The following is a 19,787-nucleotide window of genomic DNA, read 5'->3' as shown; positions in this document are numbered from 1 at the left end:
AAAAACCAGGCAATGTTGTCCTATGGAAGAAAGTTTGGTTATCGGAAAATCACAGTTGTAATTACTTATCTGATAGAGACTACTAGCCGCAGATTCCTTAACGTAGAAATATTCCCAGGCGTGAGATTGGACCCGGAATACTTTCTTGCCCAGCATCTCTGCGCGCCGGGGGCGGTACCACGTGAATCCGCCACGACGTCCTCCGCGTGCGTGATGTCTGCGAGGTCACATAAGCCCCACCCCGGCGCGTTGAGGTCAGTTTTCTTCTTTTCCGTGTGCCACCCCGATACGGATCTTGTCCCTGGCCGGTTTCAGGCCTTCTTTTTTCCACTTGTAGACTATTTTCTTGAGAACAGTGTGCGAATGCCTTCGGGCTTTAAGACATGCTCGTCTTGTGTGCGCCAGATGTCGGCGACGGATCCTCACCCCATCTGCATGTGGTGTTTGGGGGAGCACCACGTCTCCACGGCGTGTCAGCAAATTAAGCCGATGTCCCGGCGTGAGCACTGGATGAAACTCCTTTCGGCCCGCATGTCCTGATCGGCATCGCGGCCACACCCGTCCCCCGTGGAAGGCTTCAAGACTCACCGCTTCCGCCTCCGACATCGTCCCTCTCCCAGGCCGCAAGGGCATTGCTCACCTGTTGGTAAATGTCGCAGTTTGTCCCCGAGGCCCGGTCCCCGGCCTGTTTGGGGCATGGGTTCTCCGCGGGTGGTACGGGCCCGCTTGTCGCCACCCTATTCGTTCCCCAGCGCGGGGCGACCAGAGCCCAGATGGAGGTCTATGCGGCGGCCTTGCAGGCTTCAATGGCTCTTCCTTCTTCTCATTCTCTTCTTGGGACGTCTGCGGATCCCTTGCCGCTTCCAGGTTCAGAGGATGTGGTGCCGTCGGGGTGCGGCCCTTCGAGGTTCCCTCCTTCGGACCACAGAGCCTCTGCCTCGCCGCAAACCCCCGCGGGGACCCTGTGGTGTCGCGGAAGGTTGCCGGGGCTCGGGTGTGTCCTCGAGTCTCCCTCGGTCCTCTGGGCAGACGGTTGCCTTGTCCGAGGCCGCGGTGATGCCGCTCAGGCGCCGGCGGCTGCTGGACCTGACAGCGACGCAGGGGCCGGCTAGGGGTCGGGGCATGTCCCCGGGCCCCTCTCGTCCCTCCACACAGGCGGCTGCCTCATCGGAGGTTGAGTTGACGCCTTTCCGATGCCGTTCCTTAGCCGCCCTGGCTCCAACCCCGCCTTGGTCTCTTGCGCGGCACGTTGTGGCGGAGGTCGTTCTGGCGTCCCCTTCGGCGCCGGTCGACGTTGACCTGATGCCGGTGGCGGACTCTACGGCGCCAGCCCGACGTCGGGTCGTTGATTAGTCTTTGGACGCCCCTTCTTCTCCAGAGGTTCGCCGATTGTTGGTTTCATCTTCTCCGGAGACGGGTCGTCGCGTCGTAGCCTTTTTCCTGGCGTCCTCTAAGGAAGGCTCTTCCCTGTCGCCGCGCCCGCAGTCTTTGCCGGAGGCGCCTCAGGTTCCCCATTCCTCGGCTCACCCTCCCCCGTTTCGGGCTCGGCCTTTCCTTCCACCGGTTGGGCTGGGGGGACGGCTGCCTTAGCTTGCAGCCGTCGCCCACGGAGGAACTGCTTTCCCCACCGCGGGGCCCTACGGAGGCGAGTGCTGCCTTCCCTCTGCCTTCCCTCTGGCTGTTTCCACGGCTGCGGGAATCCTGCACATGGGCGATCCAGCTGCCAGTTTCCCCATGGATCATCTTCTGGAGGTCCTCCATCAGGGTTCTGGTGGTCAGGAGCTGCTTCTTCCCTTCGAGGCTTCGCTCCACACTTCTCTTTTGGAGGCTTGGGGGCGGCCCACAATGGGGGACCCGGTGCCCCAGCAACTTCTGCACCGCCATCGTCCTGCGCCGCATGATCCTGTGTCTTTCCTCCACCCCTCCACTGTGGTAAATTAATTCAATATTACCTCATCTCAGAATTTCTATACTTAATAATCATAATTTCAGTCAAAGCAAAGAGAGGAGTCCATGGTGTTCGAGTAAAAAAAGGGTCCAGTAACTCGAGTTAAGGGGAGAGCTCCAGCACCAAGCGGGTACAGGAGTGGTCTGCAGTTTCATTCACACATCAGAATATTTATACAGTTTTCAGTCAATAGGAAAAAGAAGAAAGGAGAAGTGACAAGAAAAAGGGAAGTGACAAGCAGTAATTTCCAACAGATGTGTCAAGGTAGGGGCGTGTCTTGTGTCTCGTGAGAGGGCATGTGATGTGTGGAAATGTGTTCTCTTTCAGTTGAAGGCCCTTACTCATTCGGGGGTTTATCTCTGGCTTAGAGTCAAGAACAGGAACCATCTTGTGTAAAACAGGAACTATCTTGCTGGTTCTGGGAATTGGCAGAACCACAGAAATGTGTGTTCACAGTGTACAGCCTTGTGCTTCCTCTATTAGTTGGTGTGGTTTCAGGGCCTAACCTCGTGCTTCCTCTTTCAATTGGGGGTGGTCACAGGGCAGCAGGTGTGATAGGCTGAGTCACCAACAATGGACAGGATGTGGCTGAGTCTCTGGCACAACTGGGGGAAGGCACACAGGCAGGCTTCTTGGAATTAGCTCGACCACAAGGAGCAGGGGGTTGTGCAAGATTCAATGGGGATGTGAAGGACAGTTTTCCGACAAGTTGCTGAGAGCATGTCACACACAAAATGGGTGTTTGTCTGAGGCAAATGGCTACCAGGCAGAAACAGGGAAATGATGGGGCACAATTGTCAATTGTATTTCCACATTCCCTCCTTGCCCCAGAGTGTACCTATATTATATCTCAATTTGCATGAGATCATCTATACATTCTTGTAGCATAATTCTTTCCCTTTCTCTCTGCTGGACAAGTGGTTTAGGAATGCAGTTTGCAGAGCATAGACCGCACAGGGCAGGACCACATTGGATGCAAAGGCAGGAATATTATACCTGCTGCTGACAGCAGTTGCCATCCCCAGGACGATATTATCTTCCAGAACCAATCAGACCACGTCCAGGTGCCAGGTTCTTGATGTAAACTTACGGCTATCTTGTGTAATTTTGTTATGGCCGTGTATACAGATGGGGAATTATCAGTAATAAATATACAGCAGCTAGAGCCTATAATTTTACAGGCTCCGCCTCTGTCAGCCAGGATGATGTCAAGGACAAGGCGATTTTGGAGAGTAACCAATCGTATGGCGGACTGCTCCTGGGTTAAGCTCCCCAGGGCAGACGCCGTCTGGTTTACAATAGCCTCTAAGGTCCTTGTCAACCTGCGTATAAGCTTGCTGTTATGTACAGGGCCAACAAAGAAGAAGAACCCTTTGTTAAAATCTGTATACTGTTCCCATGAGGTTTCTGTTTGGTCAACCAAGGAGGTATCGATCGTTCTTTGTCTGACATGGGGCACTAGGAGGTCTCGGTGGTAAGTGGATGGGGCCACAAAGACAGGGGGTAACAGGAATGCTATATAACAAGTTCCCCCCCAGTTCAAGGGCATCTGCACATAGGCCGTTTGGCCACAGACGAAATAAGTATGGCGAGATGCTTGAAATGAGGACTTTCCTCTTTCTTCAAAACTTATAGTGGTATGACAGTCACTGTGTCCTAATGGAACAGAGCCATTTTTCTGGATGCACAGGTGTCCTTTTACTGGTGAGACCGAGATGGAAGGGGGACCAGCATTCTTTTTAGGTTTGGTATTTAACATCTTGTAGGACATGGTCATGTTCCCTTGCTTGTATTCTTCACTTTCTAGGACTGTTCCTGTCGCCTGAGGACTTCCATCCTTATTTGGGTAACAGGCAGCATTAAGTACCTTGTTTAAGTTCCCCCAAGGCCACCCATTCTTGCATGAATTATTTCCGTCAGGGCAGGAGGTAGGGATGGTATCGTCAGCTGTTATTAGGGCGAACCAGGCTTCACAAGTCCCATTATAGGAAAATGGAAAGGGGAAAAGAGGCATCCCTCCCTTTTTCTGATGAGGTGGGAGGCGGCCACATATCCAGCAATTTGTGCTATTGCTGGCCTGATGAGTGTAGTGTAACATCTGTATAAAGGTATTGTTTTGCAAGGCTAGTCTATGGGCTTGTTCATGAGGGGGTAGGTCATGATATGTGTGTTCCTGAGTGCTGTTTGGTGCATGAGAGGTGTGTGGTGTTGGAGGAAAAACAGTGTGGAGGATCCAACCAAGACACGTCATAATGGTTATGAAGAAAAACAATATCATTAAACATATGATAGAACCACTATGCAATTTCTTAAAGTTCTTGTTTCTGCGTTTCATTCTATCTTTTTCCCACATAGTCAAGGTGTTTAAATCCATCCCCATGCTCCAACCTCTTCACCACTGGACCTGCGCCCAGTGGACTTAATTAGCCAGAGTCCGGATGGCAGACCTCAACTTTGATTTATATTCTTGTTGTGGGGTCAGTTCCAAAGGCACAACAGATTGTTCTGTTACAATGTCACTAGGGTTGGCAGCGTCGCCGGCTACAGTGTCTCTTTGTCCAAAATATTTCCGGCAGTGGCTCGTGTGTAGCCAGCCCTTCCTGCCTTCGACCTTCAACGCCGTCCGCGTGGTTAGGAGCGCGAGCTTCGGAGTCTTCCACCTGGGCTGAAGAGGACTGGTCCTGTCGAAGTTTCTTATCACCCAGTCGCCGGGTCGGATGGTGTGTTCTCCAGGGGCGGTTTTGTCAGGGAAGGCTGCAGCGACCTGTGAACGACAAGATTGGAGTGCAGACATCAAGGAAGCCAGGTAATCAGTCAATATTCTGCTGTCTACATCAGTAATTCTTTTAGGCATTGGCGTACCCCACATATTTGGTGGTCTGCCAAAGACCACCTCATTCGGAGATAGACCAGTTCTGGAATGTGCTACAATACGCATGTAGAAGAGGGCAACCGGTAAGGCTACCATCCAGTCCACGCCTTTGTCTGTACATATCTTGGCCAATTTTGTCTTCAAAGTCTGGTTGTGTCTCTCTACTAGACCTGCTGCTTGAGGATGTCTTACGCAGTGAAATTTCCAAGTGTACCCTAACAGAAGAGACACTTGCTTCATGAGTTCAGAGGAGAAGGGCTGGCCGTTGTCTGAGTAGATGACGCGGGGCAACCCATATCTTGGGAAATATTCTCTTACTAGTTGCTTAGCAGTTGTCGTTGCAGTGTAATCTGGGACGGGATAGGCTTCTGTCCATCTGGTCAGAGCACATACTACAACTAGCACATACTTATGACCTCTACATCTCTCCATCTGGATATAGTCCATTTGGAGAACTTCAAATGGATGGTCAGGGGGTTGGAATCCACCCTGCTCCACCTTTGTGCCTTTACCTGGGTTGAACTGATTACAAATCATGCACGTTTTAACTTTTTGTTTGGCTGCAGCTCTCAAATGTTTGTTGTGCCATATGTTCTGTATGCTGTCTAACATTGCTTTTTCTCCCAGATGCGCTGGTCCATGTATGGTGTTTATTATAACCTGTACCATAGCATCCGGCAGAAACCATACTGCTCTTTCAGGTGTCATCCAACCCTGATCTGTAAGGACCCCTCCTTTTTCCTTCCATTCTAGCAGTTCCTGTGGTGTGGTGTGACTTTGGACATCCTGGATGTCAGAAAAGGGGTCTCGTATTGCGTATTGGCGGTGTAGTATATTCAATTCTGTGTTTGCTGCTAATTTGGCTGCACTGTCTGCGGAATCATTTCCTTTTGATATTTCATCGGTTCCTTTTGTGTGCGCTTTACACTTTAATACTGCAACTTTCGCTGGTAACTGACTGGCCTCTAAGAGGGCAGTGATGAGTGTAGCATGCTGTATTTTAGACCCGTGTGATGTGAGGAATCCTCTCTCTTTCCACAATGTGCCGAAGTTGTGTACAACCCCGAAAGCGTACTGTGAATCAGTGTAAATGTTAACTGATTTTCCTTTTGCTAAGTGACGTGCTCGTGTTAGTGCTATGAGTTCGGCTGCTTGTGCCGACAGTATCTCTATCTTGTGTGCTTCCAAGGTGTTTGTACCATTTATGACGGCATAGGCTGCTGCTAGTTCTCCAGTGGGGAGTCTCATGCAAGAACCATCAACAAAAAGTGTGATTTCTGCCTTAGAAAGGGGAGTATCTTGTAAATCTGGTCTGGGTTTGGTCACTAAATCAATTATGTCAATACAATCGTGAAGTTGTTCAGTAGGAGAGGTCAGTGGCAACAGTGTTGCTGGGTTTAAAATGTTGCATCGTCTAATCTCTATATGTGGCTGAAAAAGCGTCATCTCATATCCGGTGAGTCTGGCTATTGTCAGATGCTGTGTTTGCGTTCTGTTTAGCAGAAGTTCTACAGCGTGTGGGACCTGGACTATCAGATGATGTCCCAATACAATAGCATTGCTTTGTCTAATAGCTTGTGCAGTAGCTACTACTGATTTTAGACATGCAGGTAATGCTTGTGCTACTGGATCTAATGTACTTGAAGAATAACCACATGGTCTATGTCTGTCTGCTTGAAGTAGGGTCAGGACTGATAGTGCTGTACCTGAGTTTTCTGTTACAAACAAGGTAAAATCTTTGGTGTAATCAGGTATTGCTAACACTGGGGCTTGACACATAGCCTTTTTAAGAGACTGAAAAGCTTGCGTGTGTTCATCTGTCCAGGGTAATTGTGGAGTAGCGCCAGCTTCGAGTGTTGTCAGCTGCACTAATGGTTTAGCAATGAGTGCAAATTGCGGGATCCACTGTCTACAATATGAGGTGAGACCAACAAAAGCTCGAACTTGTTTCTGTGTTGTTGGTTGTGGTATTTGTTGTATGAGCTGGATGCGTTCCTGTGTAAGCTGCCTACCCTCCTTTGACAGCAAGTGCCCTAAGTTTGCCACTTGCTGTAAACAAAATTGGAGCTTACCAGGGGAAACTTTATGGCCATTTGCAGCTAGGAATTCTAGTACTAGTAGTGATGCTTCAGCACATGCTGCGTCAGATCTGGCCGTAATGAGGATATCATCAACATATTGTAGTATGGCTGTATCCGTGGGCATTTGAATAGTGTCCAATAGTCTTTTCAGTGCTTGGCTATATACACTTGGACTTTCGGTGAAACCTTGAGGAGCTCTTGTGAATTGGAAACTTCGTCCTTGTAAGGAGAAGCCGAAAAGGTATTGACTGTCTGGGTGAATGGGTATACTGAAGAATGCGTTTTTTAAGTCAATGACAGAAAAATGCGTTGCTTCTGCATCTATGGCTGGGAGTAAAGTGGAGATGTCTGGGACCACAGGGTGTTGTGGAATGACACATTTATTGAGCTCTCTCAAATCCACCACTAGTCTGTAGACAGGTGGTGTTCCTGGTTCCACTTTTTTATGAACTGGTAAAACAGGGGAATTGCAAATGTTCGAAGTTGTTTCTTTAATCACACCTGACTGTATTAGGTCCTGAATAATTAACATTAATGCTTGTTCAGCTTGAGGTGGAATTTTGTATTGTCTTATACGTGGTAGTTGGGCTCCCTCTTTCAGTGTAACCTTGTGAGGTGTTATTTCCATACATCCTACTGTGGTGGAATCAGTGGCCCAAAGGGTGTGTGGCAAATCTTTCAAACGCTCGTCTAATTCTCTACTTGGGTAGTGGCCCTTAAAATCTCGTAGAAATAATCTGACATCTTTAGGTGAGCAAACAATAACAGCTCCTAATTCTTTCAATGTTTTTATACCAAGCAAATTTTCTGGACATGATTTTGTCAATATAAGATCTGTAGTTGTCGTGAGGGGACCAACCTGCAAGGGCAGTGGTTTTGACGTGGCGTTTGTCACAGGTTGTCCGGAGAAACCCAGAGAAATACTTTTTGAACCCGAGAGAGGAGCCTCTGGGACCTCTTTATGGCTTATTGTTGTTTTATTGGCCCCAGTGTCTAGTAGAAACTTTCTATCCTCCCCAAGAAGTCGGACCTCTATAAATGGGCCTTTCTGATCTACTGGGATGGGGATTAGGGGCAGTTTGTCATCTGGGTAGTATTCAGTGTAGTCGCTGTCTATAATGTTCATTTGGGCCATTTGTGTTGTCGGTGGAACTGAAGGTGTTGAACTGTCTTGGGAAACATTCTGTTTTGGCTGATATGGACAAGGCTGTGTCTTACCAGTAGCCAAATTGTGCTTTAAGACGGGGCAGTCTTTAACGAAGTGTCCCGTCTTTTTGCAATAATTACAAGTGCTCTTCACGTTTGTCTGGCTACCTGGTGTCTATTGGCGCTGGGGTGCAGTTTGGGCTACTAACACTTTCATCTTGGTGTCTTTCATGCGTTTCTTATCATTTTCTTCTAGATCCCAAATGCGATTTTGGTGGTATTGTAGCATTTGTAACACCTGTGGTGGTGTATGTGCTTGCCAGGTACTTTCTACTTTTAGTACTCTTTCTTTAATAGCTGGCAAGGCGTTGTCTACTAATTTGGAAACAAACAGATGCGGGTAAGCTTCGCTTGTCGGCGTAAGGCCGCTATTTACCGCAAAACATTTTTCAAGTCTGGTGTAGTAATCTCCTATATCTTCACCATGTTTCTGTTTGCAGGAGGAAATGGTATCCCAGTCCTCCTTTTTCACTGTCAGTAACTGTGGTAGCACCTTTAAAATAGTGCCAGGAAGTGCTTTTAGTCTGTCTCCTATACCTTGACCTGCTACTCTAGTATTTTCGTCATTCTGAAGTTCGGTCCATCTAATGTGTTCACGTGCTACTTCCCAATCTTTCTCTCTTAGTTTGTCATATATACCCGATGGCAACAATAATTTCAGAATTGCTGTGATATCAGAAAGAGTATATGTTCCCATCATTAATACATCTCCTAATTCTTTAAAGAATCCAGCAGGATCTTTTGAGTGGGAGGGAACCATCTCTTTATCGATGATCAATGTAAATATTAAAATATTTGCCAAACTCCTGGCCAATTGATGAGTTGCGTTTCTACTGGACGTGGCCTGCCCGGACCAGTCCGGGTTTTTGCCTGGGCACTCCACTACACACACTTCACACACTGTTTTTATATTTTACACAGCGTGGAACCTCACCTGGCTGTGGTCGCTGTCTTGCTAGCCGCTAATAAGGATTTCGATTCCTTGGAGTGGCCCTTCTTGTTCTCTCTCCTCTCATGCCTGGGGTCAGTTCATGGTTCATAAGTCCTACTAGGTTCTATAAACCTTCCCCACTGCCCGACTCCGATTAAATGGAATGCTGTCCAATCCCTTTCCAATCACACACGGTACCCAACAGGGCTGCCCCCTTTCCCCAGTTTTCTTTGCAATTGCAATGGAACCACTCACCGCACGCTTGCGACATCATTCCCCTCGGTGGCTAAATTTTGCACAGTTGTAGTTTTTCAGGTTGTCATACAAATCAACTCCACACTTAAAACTATTTTCAAGGGAAAACAGTCAGTATATTCCTATGGAGAGAAATGAAGTTATCGGTTAACAAGTAAGTACTCAGTCTTTGGGGTTGAGTTTCTGGAGTTAGAACAAGGTGTGAGAAAGTGGCTCTGTATATACTGTTCCCTAATAGGTACAGGGTGTAGAGAGTCCACAGTCCCCCAGGGTTTGACAGAGGTTAAAGTTAGATTTAACCTTACTCTCTAAAGTGGTAGCTTGGTCGAGCAGTAAGGCAGTATCAGAGGACAGTGTAAAGCATTTGTTGTACACACTCAGTCAGCAAATGGTCTCACACACTCAATAACTGAACTCTAGGCCAATGATTTATATATAAAAAATATATGCTTGTTTTATTTTAGAACCAACACTTGGATTTAAAATATACTTTCTCAGCATGAGATGTTTCATATAAATACTTTTGCAATATGCAATTGGCTTTTGTAAACAGTTACAAGTGGTTGCAATAGGCAACTCTATTTCAAACACAACAATGCATTGAGCTCAATGATAAATTCAAGTTATTTGTAAAAGATTACTTTTTAGATTACTTTTGGAATTCCAGGACTGGATCCTAGATTCAGTCCTGGGTCAGTATTCAGAATCAAGTGATGAAAGTCGACTTAAGTGCTGTAATGATTTTTAAACCATATTTAGCTATTTTAAAAGTTGACACTTAGAAAATATTTCAAGGAAAACAGTCAATGATTCCCTATGGAAGAAAATTCAAGTTGCAGGTACAGTATGTTCTAGTTACTTTTGTAATCCAGTACTGGGTGCCTAGACTCAGTACTGGGACCTTTATCCAAAACAGGTAAGTAATTACGTTTTCAGATATTATACGATTTTTGAAGAATATTTAAAGATTGCAGAAATCGACACTTAAAAGAAATTTCACAGACAAAGAGTCAATAGTTTCCTATGGAAGAAAATTGGGTTACAGGTAAGTACAGTTGAAAGTATTTTTCAGAGTCAGTGCTGGGCACCAAGATCCAGCACTGGGAGCTCACCTAAGAGCAGGTGAGTAAATTCGTTTTCGTTACTCGGCTGATTTTTGGTGAATATTTTAAGATTTGAAAAGTCCACACTTAGAAGAAATTTCAGGAAAAAGCCAGTCAATGTTACCCTATGAGGAAAGTAGAGTTTGCGGTTTAAGGGTAAGTACTCGACTGGCAGAGTTGAGGTTCTGGGCATAGACTCAGGGGTCCCCCAGGGTCAGGTAGGTACAGTTGGTTCACCCTCAGCGGCTCTAGGGCGGCTGGGTGCAGAGAGAGTTAGGCCCAATGTTATCCTATGAGGGATAGGGGGGCCTTGGTTGGTGGCTGCTGACTGGCAAGCCACGCGGCTGTGGGAGCTGGGCTCCTGGTCACTTACTCAGGGCAAGTGGGGAAGTAGGTAGGTGTAGAGTTTTCACTGCCAGGGCCACGCGGGCGGCTGGGTGCAGAGTGCTTTTGAGCCTTCGGGCGCTCAATTGATTTCAATAGGAAATCTCCGGTTTAGAAAAAGACTGCAAGCTCGGGGACGAGGACTCTTCAGGTGCCACCACCACTTCGAGAGGTAAATCGGGTAGTTGGAGGTTAGGTAGGTACCCCGGGATTTCGCACAGGGGGCCGTGGGGCGCCGCGTGCAGGGGTGCATTTTGGTGTCGGGAAATCTTACCCTCTGTTGATCGCGGTAGGGGGGGCACCTTGTTCTGAGGCTGCAGGCTTCTTCAGGAGCGTCGAGGGGGGGGCCTTGGGTGCCGGACTCGAGGTCACAGTCGCCGTGGGGTCGTCCTCAGGGTCTTTGTTCACTCCGCCACTGGCCAGGCTTGGCTGGTGCAGAGTGTGCTGGGTTCGCGGTTCCGGGCTGCTGCGGTAGGGGGGGCACCTTGTTCTGAGGCTGCAGGCTTCTTCAGGAGTGTCGAGGGAGGTCCTTGGGTGCCGGACTCGGGGTCACAGTCGCCGTGGGGTCGTCCTCGTGGTCTTTTTGGTCACTTTGTGTGCTGGGTTCCCGGTTCCGAGCTGCTGCAAGGGATTAGAAGTAGGTTTTGAGTAGAGCCTCTACTCATGGGAGTCCCGGGGGCTTAGAGCCAAGAGGTAGCCAGGTCCTCCGAGGTTTGTGAGGTTGCTGGCCACAAGAGATGCTGGGTTGGAGCAGGAGCAGGTTCGAGGGTCGACAGGCCGGTAGGGCTGGGGCCAAAGCCGTTGGTGTCTTCCTCTTTTTAGCAGCTGCAGGGCAGGTCTTCTTTCTTCTTGCTCTTCTTCTGTAGTTTGGAATCTGGGGAAGGAAGGTTCAGGGTCCCCCTAAATACTGGGTATAGGGGCGTTACAGGTAGGTGAAGGGCAGGGGCCAATGGGTCCCTGTCCTGGGGTGGGTACACCCCCTATCCTGCCCCTCTCCTGTGGGAGGGGGGCAGGAGCCTAGTCCTGATTGGGCAGGGCTTCCCATCTTCAAGATGGCGAGAGCCCGGAGATGTGCTTCACCTCGCCTCCCCCACCTGAGGGGTGGGGTTGGCAGGCTGGCACATCCCCTGTCCTTATTTGGGGTTTCCGGCCAAGCTTCCCGCCAGAGTGGGGGGTTGCAGTGGCCTGGGGAAGCCCATCCTGGGGGAGGAGATTTAGCACCTCGCCCAGGATGTGCATTGTTGCAGAGCCAGGAGAGCAGGGGCTCTCCTACCCAGGGGTCCAGCAACATGTCTGCTGTGTGGCAGCCTAGGCAGTCTCAGAACAGACGTGGATTGTAGGTTTAGGTTTCAGGGGGCCTCTCTAAGATGCCCTCTGTGGTGCTTTGTACATTAAATCACACACTGGCATCAGTGTGGATTTAATGTGCTGAGCATTTTGATACCAAACTTCTCAGTCTTCAGTGCTGCCATTATGGTGCTGTGGAGTTCGTGTTTGACAAGCTCCCAGCACCATATACTCTTAGCTGGCAGCACTGCACTTACAGGACCCGGGAATGGACCTGGGTACTGTAGTGGCACAGGGCTCCTGCCTCTGTGCCCACACCACTGGCATAGGGCACCCAGCTAGAGGGGTGGCTGATGTATGCCAGGGCAGTGTAGGTTGTGGGCATGGCACACAGGGATGTGTGCCATGTCGACTCTCTGTTTTGTCTTGTATCCAGACACTCAGCCTGCAAGAGCAGTGTGTGTGTGTGTGTTAGGGTACTGGGCCTCTAAGGGTGGCACAATGAGTGCTGCAGCCTTTAGAGGCCTTCCCTAGTCACAAGGCCCTGGGTACCTAGGGTACCATTTACCAGGGGCTGACATGTGGCCAGGGTTTGCCAATTTGGGTTTTGGCTGTTAGGCAGTTTTTTTTAGGGAAGGAACACAGGCCCTGGGCACCTGGTTGGCAGGAGCCCAGGGCACAACAAGGAAAAGTGCATCAGCTATTAGGCAAAAAAAGGGGGGGGGGGGGGGTTACTGCAACAGAAACCCACTTTCTTACACAAGGGTTCCCACAGGGTCAAGGATGCACTCTCAAAACACCCTCAGCGGCACTAGGGTGGCCGGGTGCAGAGTCCTGAGGCCCAATGTTATCCAACGGCGGATAGGGGCCTCCGGTGGGTGGCTACTTATGAGCAGGCCACAGGGTTGTGGGAGCAAATCTCCTGGTTTTAGGCTCAGGGCAAATGGGGATCCGAGTTAACACCCAAAGTACACCCGCAGCGGTGGCTGGGAGCAGGATGCTGTTTTGGTGTTGGGTGCCCTGTTGATTTCAATGGGGTTTCTCCGGTTTTGACAAAGACTGCAGGCTCGGGGACGAAGATCTTCTGGAGGTGACCACCAGCTGGAGAGGTAACTTGGGATGCCTGAAGAAGCTGGGACCCTGTCGGTTAGGCCACCCAAGGCCGTGGGACGTCTGGTGCAGTGGTGTCTTTAGGCGTCTGGTTTTCTTATCAGCTCTGGTCGCGGTTGGGGGAATCCTCCAGAAAGAGACTGCAGATGTCGTGGAGCAGGGCGAGGCCGGTCAGAGATCACCAGATCTCATGTCAGGATCGCCGGGGAGACCTCCTCATGGTGTTGGGCCACTCAAACTCGGGGCTTGGGCGTCGGGTGCAGAGTGGTGCATGCTTGCGGTTTTGGCTTGAGCGAGAGTCTTTTGGTGAATAAATCCAGTGTGCATGGTAGACAAAGTCTTTGGGGTGGAAGGCAGCGCAGGTTCTTCAGATACTTGAGGCTGTTGGCTGCAGGACACACCAGGATTTCACTTCTGCAGGTTCGAGATGGGACAGGCTGGTGGCGCTGGGTACAAGTCAGTTGGCGTCCTCCTCTTCTTAGCTTTACCTCGGCTTCTTCAGTTCTCCTTCTTTTCTTCTTAGTCGGTTTTTGTCTGAGAAGACAAGCTTCAGGGGAGTCCCTAAATACTAGATTTAGGGGCTTTACGGGTAAGTAAAGGTTGGGACCAAGGAGTCCCTTCCTTGGGGTGGGTACTGTGAGAAGTTGGCTTGATATATGATGTCACTAATTCTAGGGTACACCTTGTATCAGTCCAAGCAACCCTTATGGTGATTGGTTGTAAAGTCAACCTTAAAGACCAGCTATCCTAGTGGTAGCATGGACAAGAGCAGTCTTAGGCTAAACTCTGAATGGCATGTGAAGCCAGCTGTTATACCATATATAATCTCTTGAATACCAAATGAAAGGACACCACAACAGATAAATGTATAAAATAAAGTGTATTTATTCTAGTCAAACCCTCAGCACTCTTTATGAGATTCGAGGTAAGTACAACACAGTCTTATTCAAGCATACATTAAGTCACACAGGTAAGTAATCCAGTTAGGCCCTAGGGGCCACGCAAACCATATACTAAGTAAGTGGTATAAGGACCACTGTCACGGAAATAGGATCGGCCTACACCTAGAGAATCGCTGGGGCTACACTACTCTACCAACAGTTAGGAGGTGGGAGGCCCACGGGATTCAGGTGCAGAGTGGAAACACTCACGCGTAATGCGTATAGTCGATAGAAATAGTACAGTTCTGAAATAAGCAGTTTAAGGACACTTCTGAAGCAGCTAGAGAGTCGAGACTCGGAAACTAGACCCTAGGACAGTCACTACCCTTGTGAGCACCGAAGTACCCAAGTTACCTAGCCCACGGGCTGCGGGTGCATAGGTGTGAACTTGCGTTGGGTTTCGTCGTGGACTTCTATGGATGCCTGAAGGAAAGTTGCTGACAGGCAGTCAGTGCAGAGTGTCCGGTGGATCCCAAGGCCGGGATCAAGAAGGAAGGGTACCTGCAAGCAGAAGGGACAGAGTCAAGGTCACTAGCCAGTGACCACGTGGAACCAGGAAGGAACCAGGCGATGTCGTGAAGATTGCAGGTGAAGGGTGAAGCTTGTCGCTGCAGCCACGGGTACCAGGAGACGTCGAGGACGACCAGGACCAGGAGGCGAGCTGTCCCACGAAGGCTCTTGCTGTCGGCGGCGTCGAAGTCGAACTAGGACTCACCAAGCCTTGGCAAGCGGAACCCACGAAGAACGGAGGACTTGCTTCTGGTGCAGACCAGGAAGGTCTGGGGTGCTTCTCTTTTGCAAAGAAGCGGGAGCCAGTCTGGAGGAGCCAAACCAGCAGTGAAGATTTCAAGGCGTGTCGTCACAAAGGCCGCTAGCCAACGGGCAAGCAACCGGACAGACGCGGCAAGCAGGAAAATGCAGAAGGGCCCCACGCAGGGCTCGTGGAGTGTGGGGGGCTGATCTTCGGTGCAGGTGGTGCTTGGGGTTGGGCCTTCTCAATCCCCGGTGCACAACTTCGAGGGTACCTCAGAAGCTGCGCTGGAAGATACTCGCCACTTTTCCCAGGTAGCCGGTCCCACGTCTCTCGTCGCCTCCACGGATCTCAGCTCGGCTGTGGATGTGGATCAGGGTCGGAGAAGTCTGGAAGTCAAGGCTCTGGTCGGGCTCTGCAGTCGGTCCCTTGTAGAACTTCAGCAAAGCAAAGGGTAGTCTCTTGATGGTGCCTGTTTGCACAGGGTAGCCACTCCTTGGCCACAAGGGAGATTCTTCAGTCGTCTTCTTTCGTCGAATGTCGAAGGTCCAGAGTTACTGTTCAAGTTGCAGGTTCAGGATAATGTAATCTCCTGGGGCCCAGCTACCACTCTTATACTAATCTGGGGGGCTGGGTTGCCTGCTAGATCACGCCTTATGGGTGAGACCTGGGAGGGGGGTGGTTACACCCCCTTCCCTTTGTCCAGTTTCGCGCCAGGACTGGGGCTGGAGTGCCCCAGCACCGGTTTGAACTGGACTATGCACGGGACACCTTGTGTGCCCCAGGCATGTCTCATTCCTTTCAGCCCTCCCTGCCCCAATACACTAAAGTCTGTCTGGGGAGGTGCTAGCACCTCCCCAAGCAGGAAACCTATTGTCCAAGCCTCCCTTGCCGGGATCACTCCCAGCAGCAGGAGGTCAGACTCGTGTCTGTGGCAGCAGCATCCATTTTGCGATGCTGAGGCTTTGGTTAGAGTTAAACAGCAAAGTAGGATTTTAACATGTCTCTCCCTCTAGAAGGGAGGAATAATATCCTCATCAGCAGAAATGGTATGGGGGTATTATTCTAAAGTGTTAGACACCTTCCACGACATGTTTTGATAAAGCCAAACCATCGTTACCATAACCGTTTAAGATTATTAGGCACTTTAAGAGTATATGGTAGGCTATTTCATAGAACAGCTGTAAGGACATGGTTCCGAAAGCTGTAGACAGGCTCAGCTCATGCTAGAGCACCATCTCACATGTTACCAAGCACTCTGCCTCCAGGATTGTTAAGGCCTGCCATAGGAGTGGCTGATAGGTACACGTGTCTATTTTAAGGGTAGCTATAGGTATACTATACCTAAGCAAGGGGTGATTACATGACCTTGCCCCAGCTGAGGGATCAGCCAGTTGTGTCTGATTGGAAGGCCAGACCAGGGGTGGCATAATACATGCTGCAGCCCCTGGGAGGCCTAGGGTACACCTATGCCCTGGGTACCTAGGGTACACTGTACAGGGTCCAATAAGGTGATCCTTACCAATTGTGTATGTACCTAGGGTACATGGAGTCCATTTTAAAGAGAGAGCAGACAGCCTGAGACCCTGAATGGCAGGATCTCAGGCCAACTAAGTCGAAAAACCAGCTAGACACTAGGCACAAAGTTGGGGGTAACCATAGTCCGATATCTACCTTCCTACAGGTACAGCCCCTATTATGCCACCATCCAGTGGGAGAGGGCATCTGCCTCACTCTGGTTGGCTGGGTCCCGATTCCGCTGCCCAAAGTGGGGGTCAGGACCAGTGGGGGCCAGTTGCTGGAAGCAGCAAAAGATCTGGAGAAGCTCACACAGCTGGCAAGCCTTTGAAGCTTCCACTTTTTGGACCCTGCCCATCCTGGGGGAGCTTGGCACCTCATCCCAGGATGTGCATTGTTTCAGACCCCCGTGAGCAGCAGGCTCTAAACCCAGGGGTCCAGAAACATGTCTGGTGGGGGCAGCTGGTGAGCAGTCACTCAGCCTGGACACTAGTGTTAGGTCGTTTTTCAGGTGGCATATCTAAGATGCCCTCTGTGTGCATTTTTCATTAAATCCTACACCAGCCTCACTGTGGGTTTAATGTGCCGACAAGTTTGATACCAAACTTACCAGTTTTCAGTAAAGCCATTATGGTACCGTGGAGTTCTTAATGACAAACTCCCAGCACCATATACTCTTAATGGCATTACTGCACTTAACAGTGTCAAATAATTGGCTTAGACTCTGTTGGGGTACATGGCTCATACACCTGTACCCTCACCACTGGTGTAGTGCACCCAGCTAGAGGGGTGACTGATCTATGCCAGGGCAGTGGGTTGTAGGCATGGCACACAGGGATGTGTGCCATGTTGACTCTTCACTTTGTTCTGCACCAAAGTGTGTGTGTGTGTGTGTGTGTGTGTGTGTGTGTGTGTGTGTGTGTGTGTGTGGCGCTGTGTGTGTGTGGCGCTGTGTGTGTGTGGCGCTGTGTGTGTGTGGCGCTGTGTGTGTGTGGCGCTGTGTGTGTGTGGCGCTGTGTGTGTGTGTGTGGCGCTGTGTGTGTGTGTGGCGCTGTGTGTGTGTGTGTGGCTGTGTGTGTGGCTGTGTGTGTGGCTGTGTGTGTGTGGCTGTGTGTGTGGCCGTGTGTGTGTGTGGCCGTGTGGCCTCTAAGCTTAGAGGCACAATAATTGCTACAGCCATTTACAAGGGGCTGACCTGTAGCCAGAGAGTACCAATTGGGTTTTGTTTTCAATGCAGTTTTAGGGAAAGAACATTGGCCATAGGTACCTGTTTGGCAGGAGCCCAGGGCACACTCAGTCAAAGTAAATCAGCAGTTTAGCAAAAAGGGGGCACTTTCTTACACCTAATTACTTACCACTAAGCTTTAAAAAAAAAAAAAAAAAAAAAATGGTCCATTGTTCCTTGTAGCAGACTTTATCCCTAGGGGCAGCAATATCTGTCACAATTTAATTATGTCACAGATGTGATAAACATAACATGAAATTCTGATCAAGGGAATGGCTCTACATGCACTTTCTTTTGAACTGAATAAAAAGTACTACTTTATTTTCTGTAGTTAAGTGATACACACATCACTGGGGGTAGAATCCAGGCATTTGTATCAAATAGTGTTTATAAAGTGTATGACTCATTATAATGAACAGTACATGTTTTGGAGGCTACTCAGATCTGCAGTCTCCTCTTTCAGAAATGGCCAATTCTGCCACAACTTCTAAAGATTTCAAAAACCGTGACATAGTCATTCCTTCAACAGTATCTGATTTTCATTCACTGTAAAGTTCAGCAAGTCCATTCAGTATATGGCAATATTGTTTAGATAAACCAGACTACTCTGTAACAGTTTCTGTGTTGAGGGCAATACTGTTTGTAATCACGACACTGCATGCTGCAATGTCACACAGAATATATGTTATAGTCCAGCACATTGTTTTCTCCAGTGCAAAGACCCTAAATATTCCACAAGAGTAAATGATGCCCTGTTTGGTGACCTTACTGAGATCTCAAGTCCCACAGCACTAATCCTTGTTCAAAGGGCTATGTGTGAAGGTCTTTTTCTGCTGTACTTGTGCCCCAAAGTTACTTCAAGTGGATATGTATGTATGTTGAATTTTTTTTTAATAACTTTTTGATTCTGATATTTTGCATTTTTACTCCACCTATTGACAAATTATGGAAAAAAAAATTGTGACATAATTTGTATTTTGTTTGCAGATTAGATGCTATTGCTAGAGATTCTGAATTGGTTGATAAATCGGAGACTGATCTCCGACGTCTAGGAGAGTTAGTTCACAGTGGTTGTATTAAAGCACTGAAAGACAGTTCTTCTGGACAAGAAAGAGCAGGTATGTCACTGAATAATATTTTACACACATCAATTGTTCAAATGTTTGTGAGTTGACTAAATCATCAAGTATCTAAGCTGTGTTCATCTGTCAGACGTGAGTCACCACTAAACTATTGATCCCAATGTTGAAGCAAGAGTAATGTAGAACCGACTAGTCTCTCCACGTCCGTTCCGCAACTAAGATTCACACAGGATCTGCATAACTCTCTGCGGAGGCCCAAAAGGCCGTTATTGCAGCACGAATTTTAGGGAAAGACAGAATCCCAGTATGTCGGTGCAGGGGACAGTACACAATCCGAACAAGTAATATCTTGTATTTAATAATAGCTATTACTAATCGGAGTTCTCTGAAGAGAGCGCTGGGAGAGGTTGAAAAATTTCAAAGATGCTAAGAAAGTTGAGGTAATACTGCAGAAGGAATTTCAAGAAGCACTGCAAACAGAATGGTCTCAGCATCTGGTTTGAAGATATTCATAAACGGGGAGCCGTAACACAGATGAAGAGCTGCACCAAAGCAGTAAAATAAAGGTGAAGAACAGAGCCCAAGCAGAGACTTTCCCTTATTAACATGGAGGATAGTCAAGCACCTGAGCACCTGGCCATGTCATAGATGTGGCTTTTACAGACTACGATCCTCAAATCCTGCAGTAGATTGTCGAATCCTCCTGTAGATCTTCAACTCTTGCCAATCACACAGGGCATTCTTTCACCATTTTGGAGTTCCACCTTGATGATGAGGTTGGCTGTGCTGATGATGTGGGGATAACAACTGGGCATCATTCATGTAACAGCCACAATCCTGGGCAGAATGACTCATTTCACTCAGCACAGACAACATCCTGAGTGCACATGGTAGCCGGTAATGCAGAGGGCTACATTGAATGAGAGTGGGAGTGCGTGCAACTGTAACGGGCCATGAAACCATCACTCTTGCCAGTTTTCAGCAGTAAAAAATATCTAGGCTGTGTATTCTTTAGTATAGATCTGTACCACATTTTGTAACAAAACTGTATCTCTTGTTCATCCACACGCCAGCATCACTGCTAATAAAAATG

At 48.8% G+C, this 19,787-nt stretch overlaps 1 protein-coding gene across 3 annotated transcripts in view; it reads left to right on the top strand.

Moving 5' to 3' along the window:
• CHD1 (chromodomain helicase DNA binding protein 1) overlaps positions 1-19,787 on the top strand; it is a 1,484,343-nt gene that overhangs the window by 933,758 nt on the left and 530,798 nt on the right. For all 3 annotated transcript variants that reach the window (XM_085632544.1, XM_085632543.1, XM_085632545.1), the window contains one exon: positions 18,600-18,730. In XM_085632544.1, coding sequence (XP_085488670.1) covers positions 18,600-18,730 — 131 coding nt within the window. The remainder of the gene's footprint in view (positions 1-18,599; positions 18,731-19,787) is intronic.

The sequence above is a fragment of the Triturus cristatus genome, chromosome 2_1 (genome assembly GCF_964204655.1).
Source record: "Triturus cristatus chromosome 2_1, aTriCri1.1, whole genome shotgun sequence".
In the NCBI taxonomy this organism is placed as follows: Eukaryota; Metazoa; Chordata; class Amphibia; order Caudata; family Salamandridae; genus Triturus; species Triturus cristatus.
The sequence above is the reverse complement of the archived record's forward strand: the minus strand, read 5'-3'. Positions and strand labels throughout refer to the sequence as shown.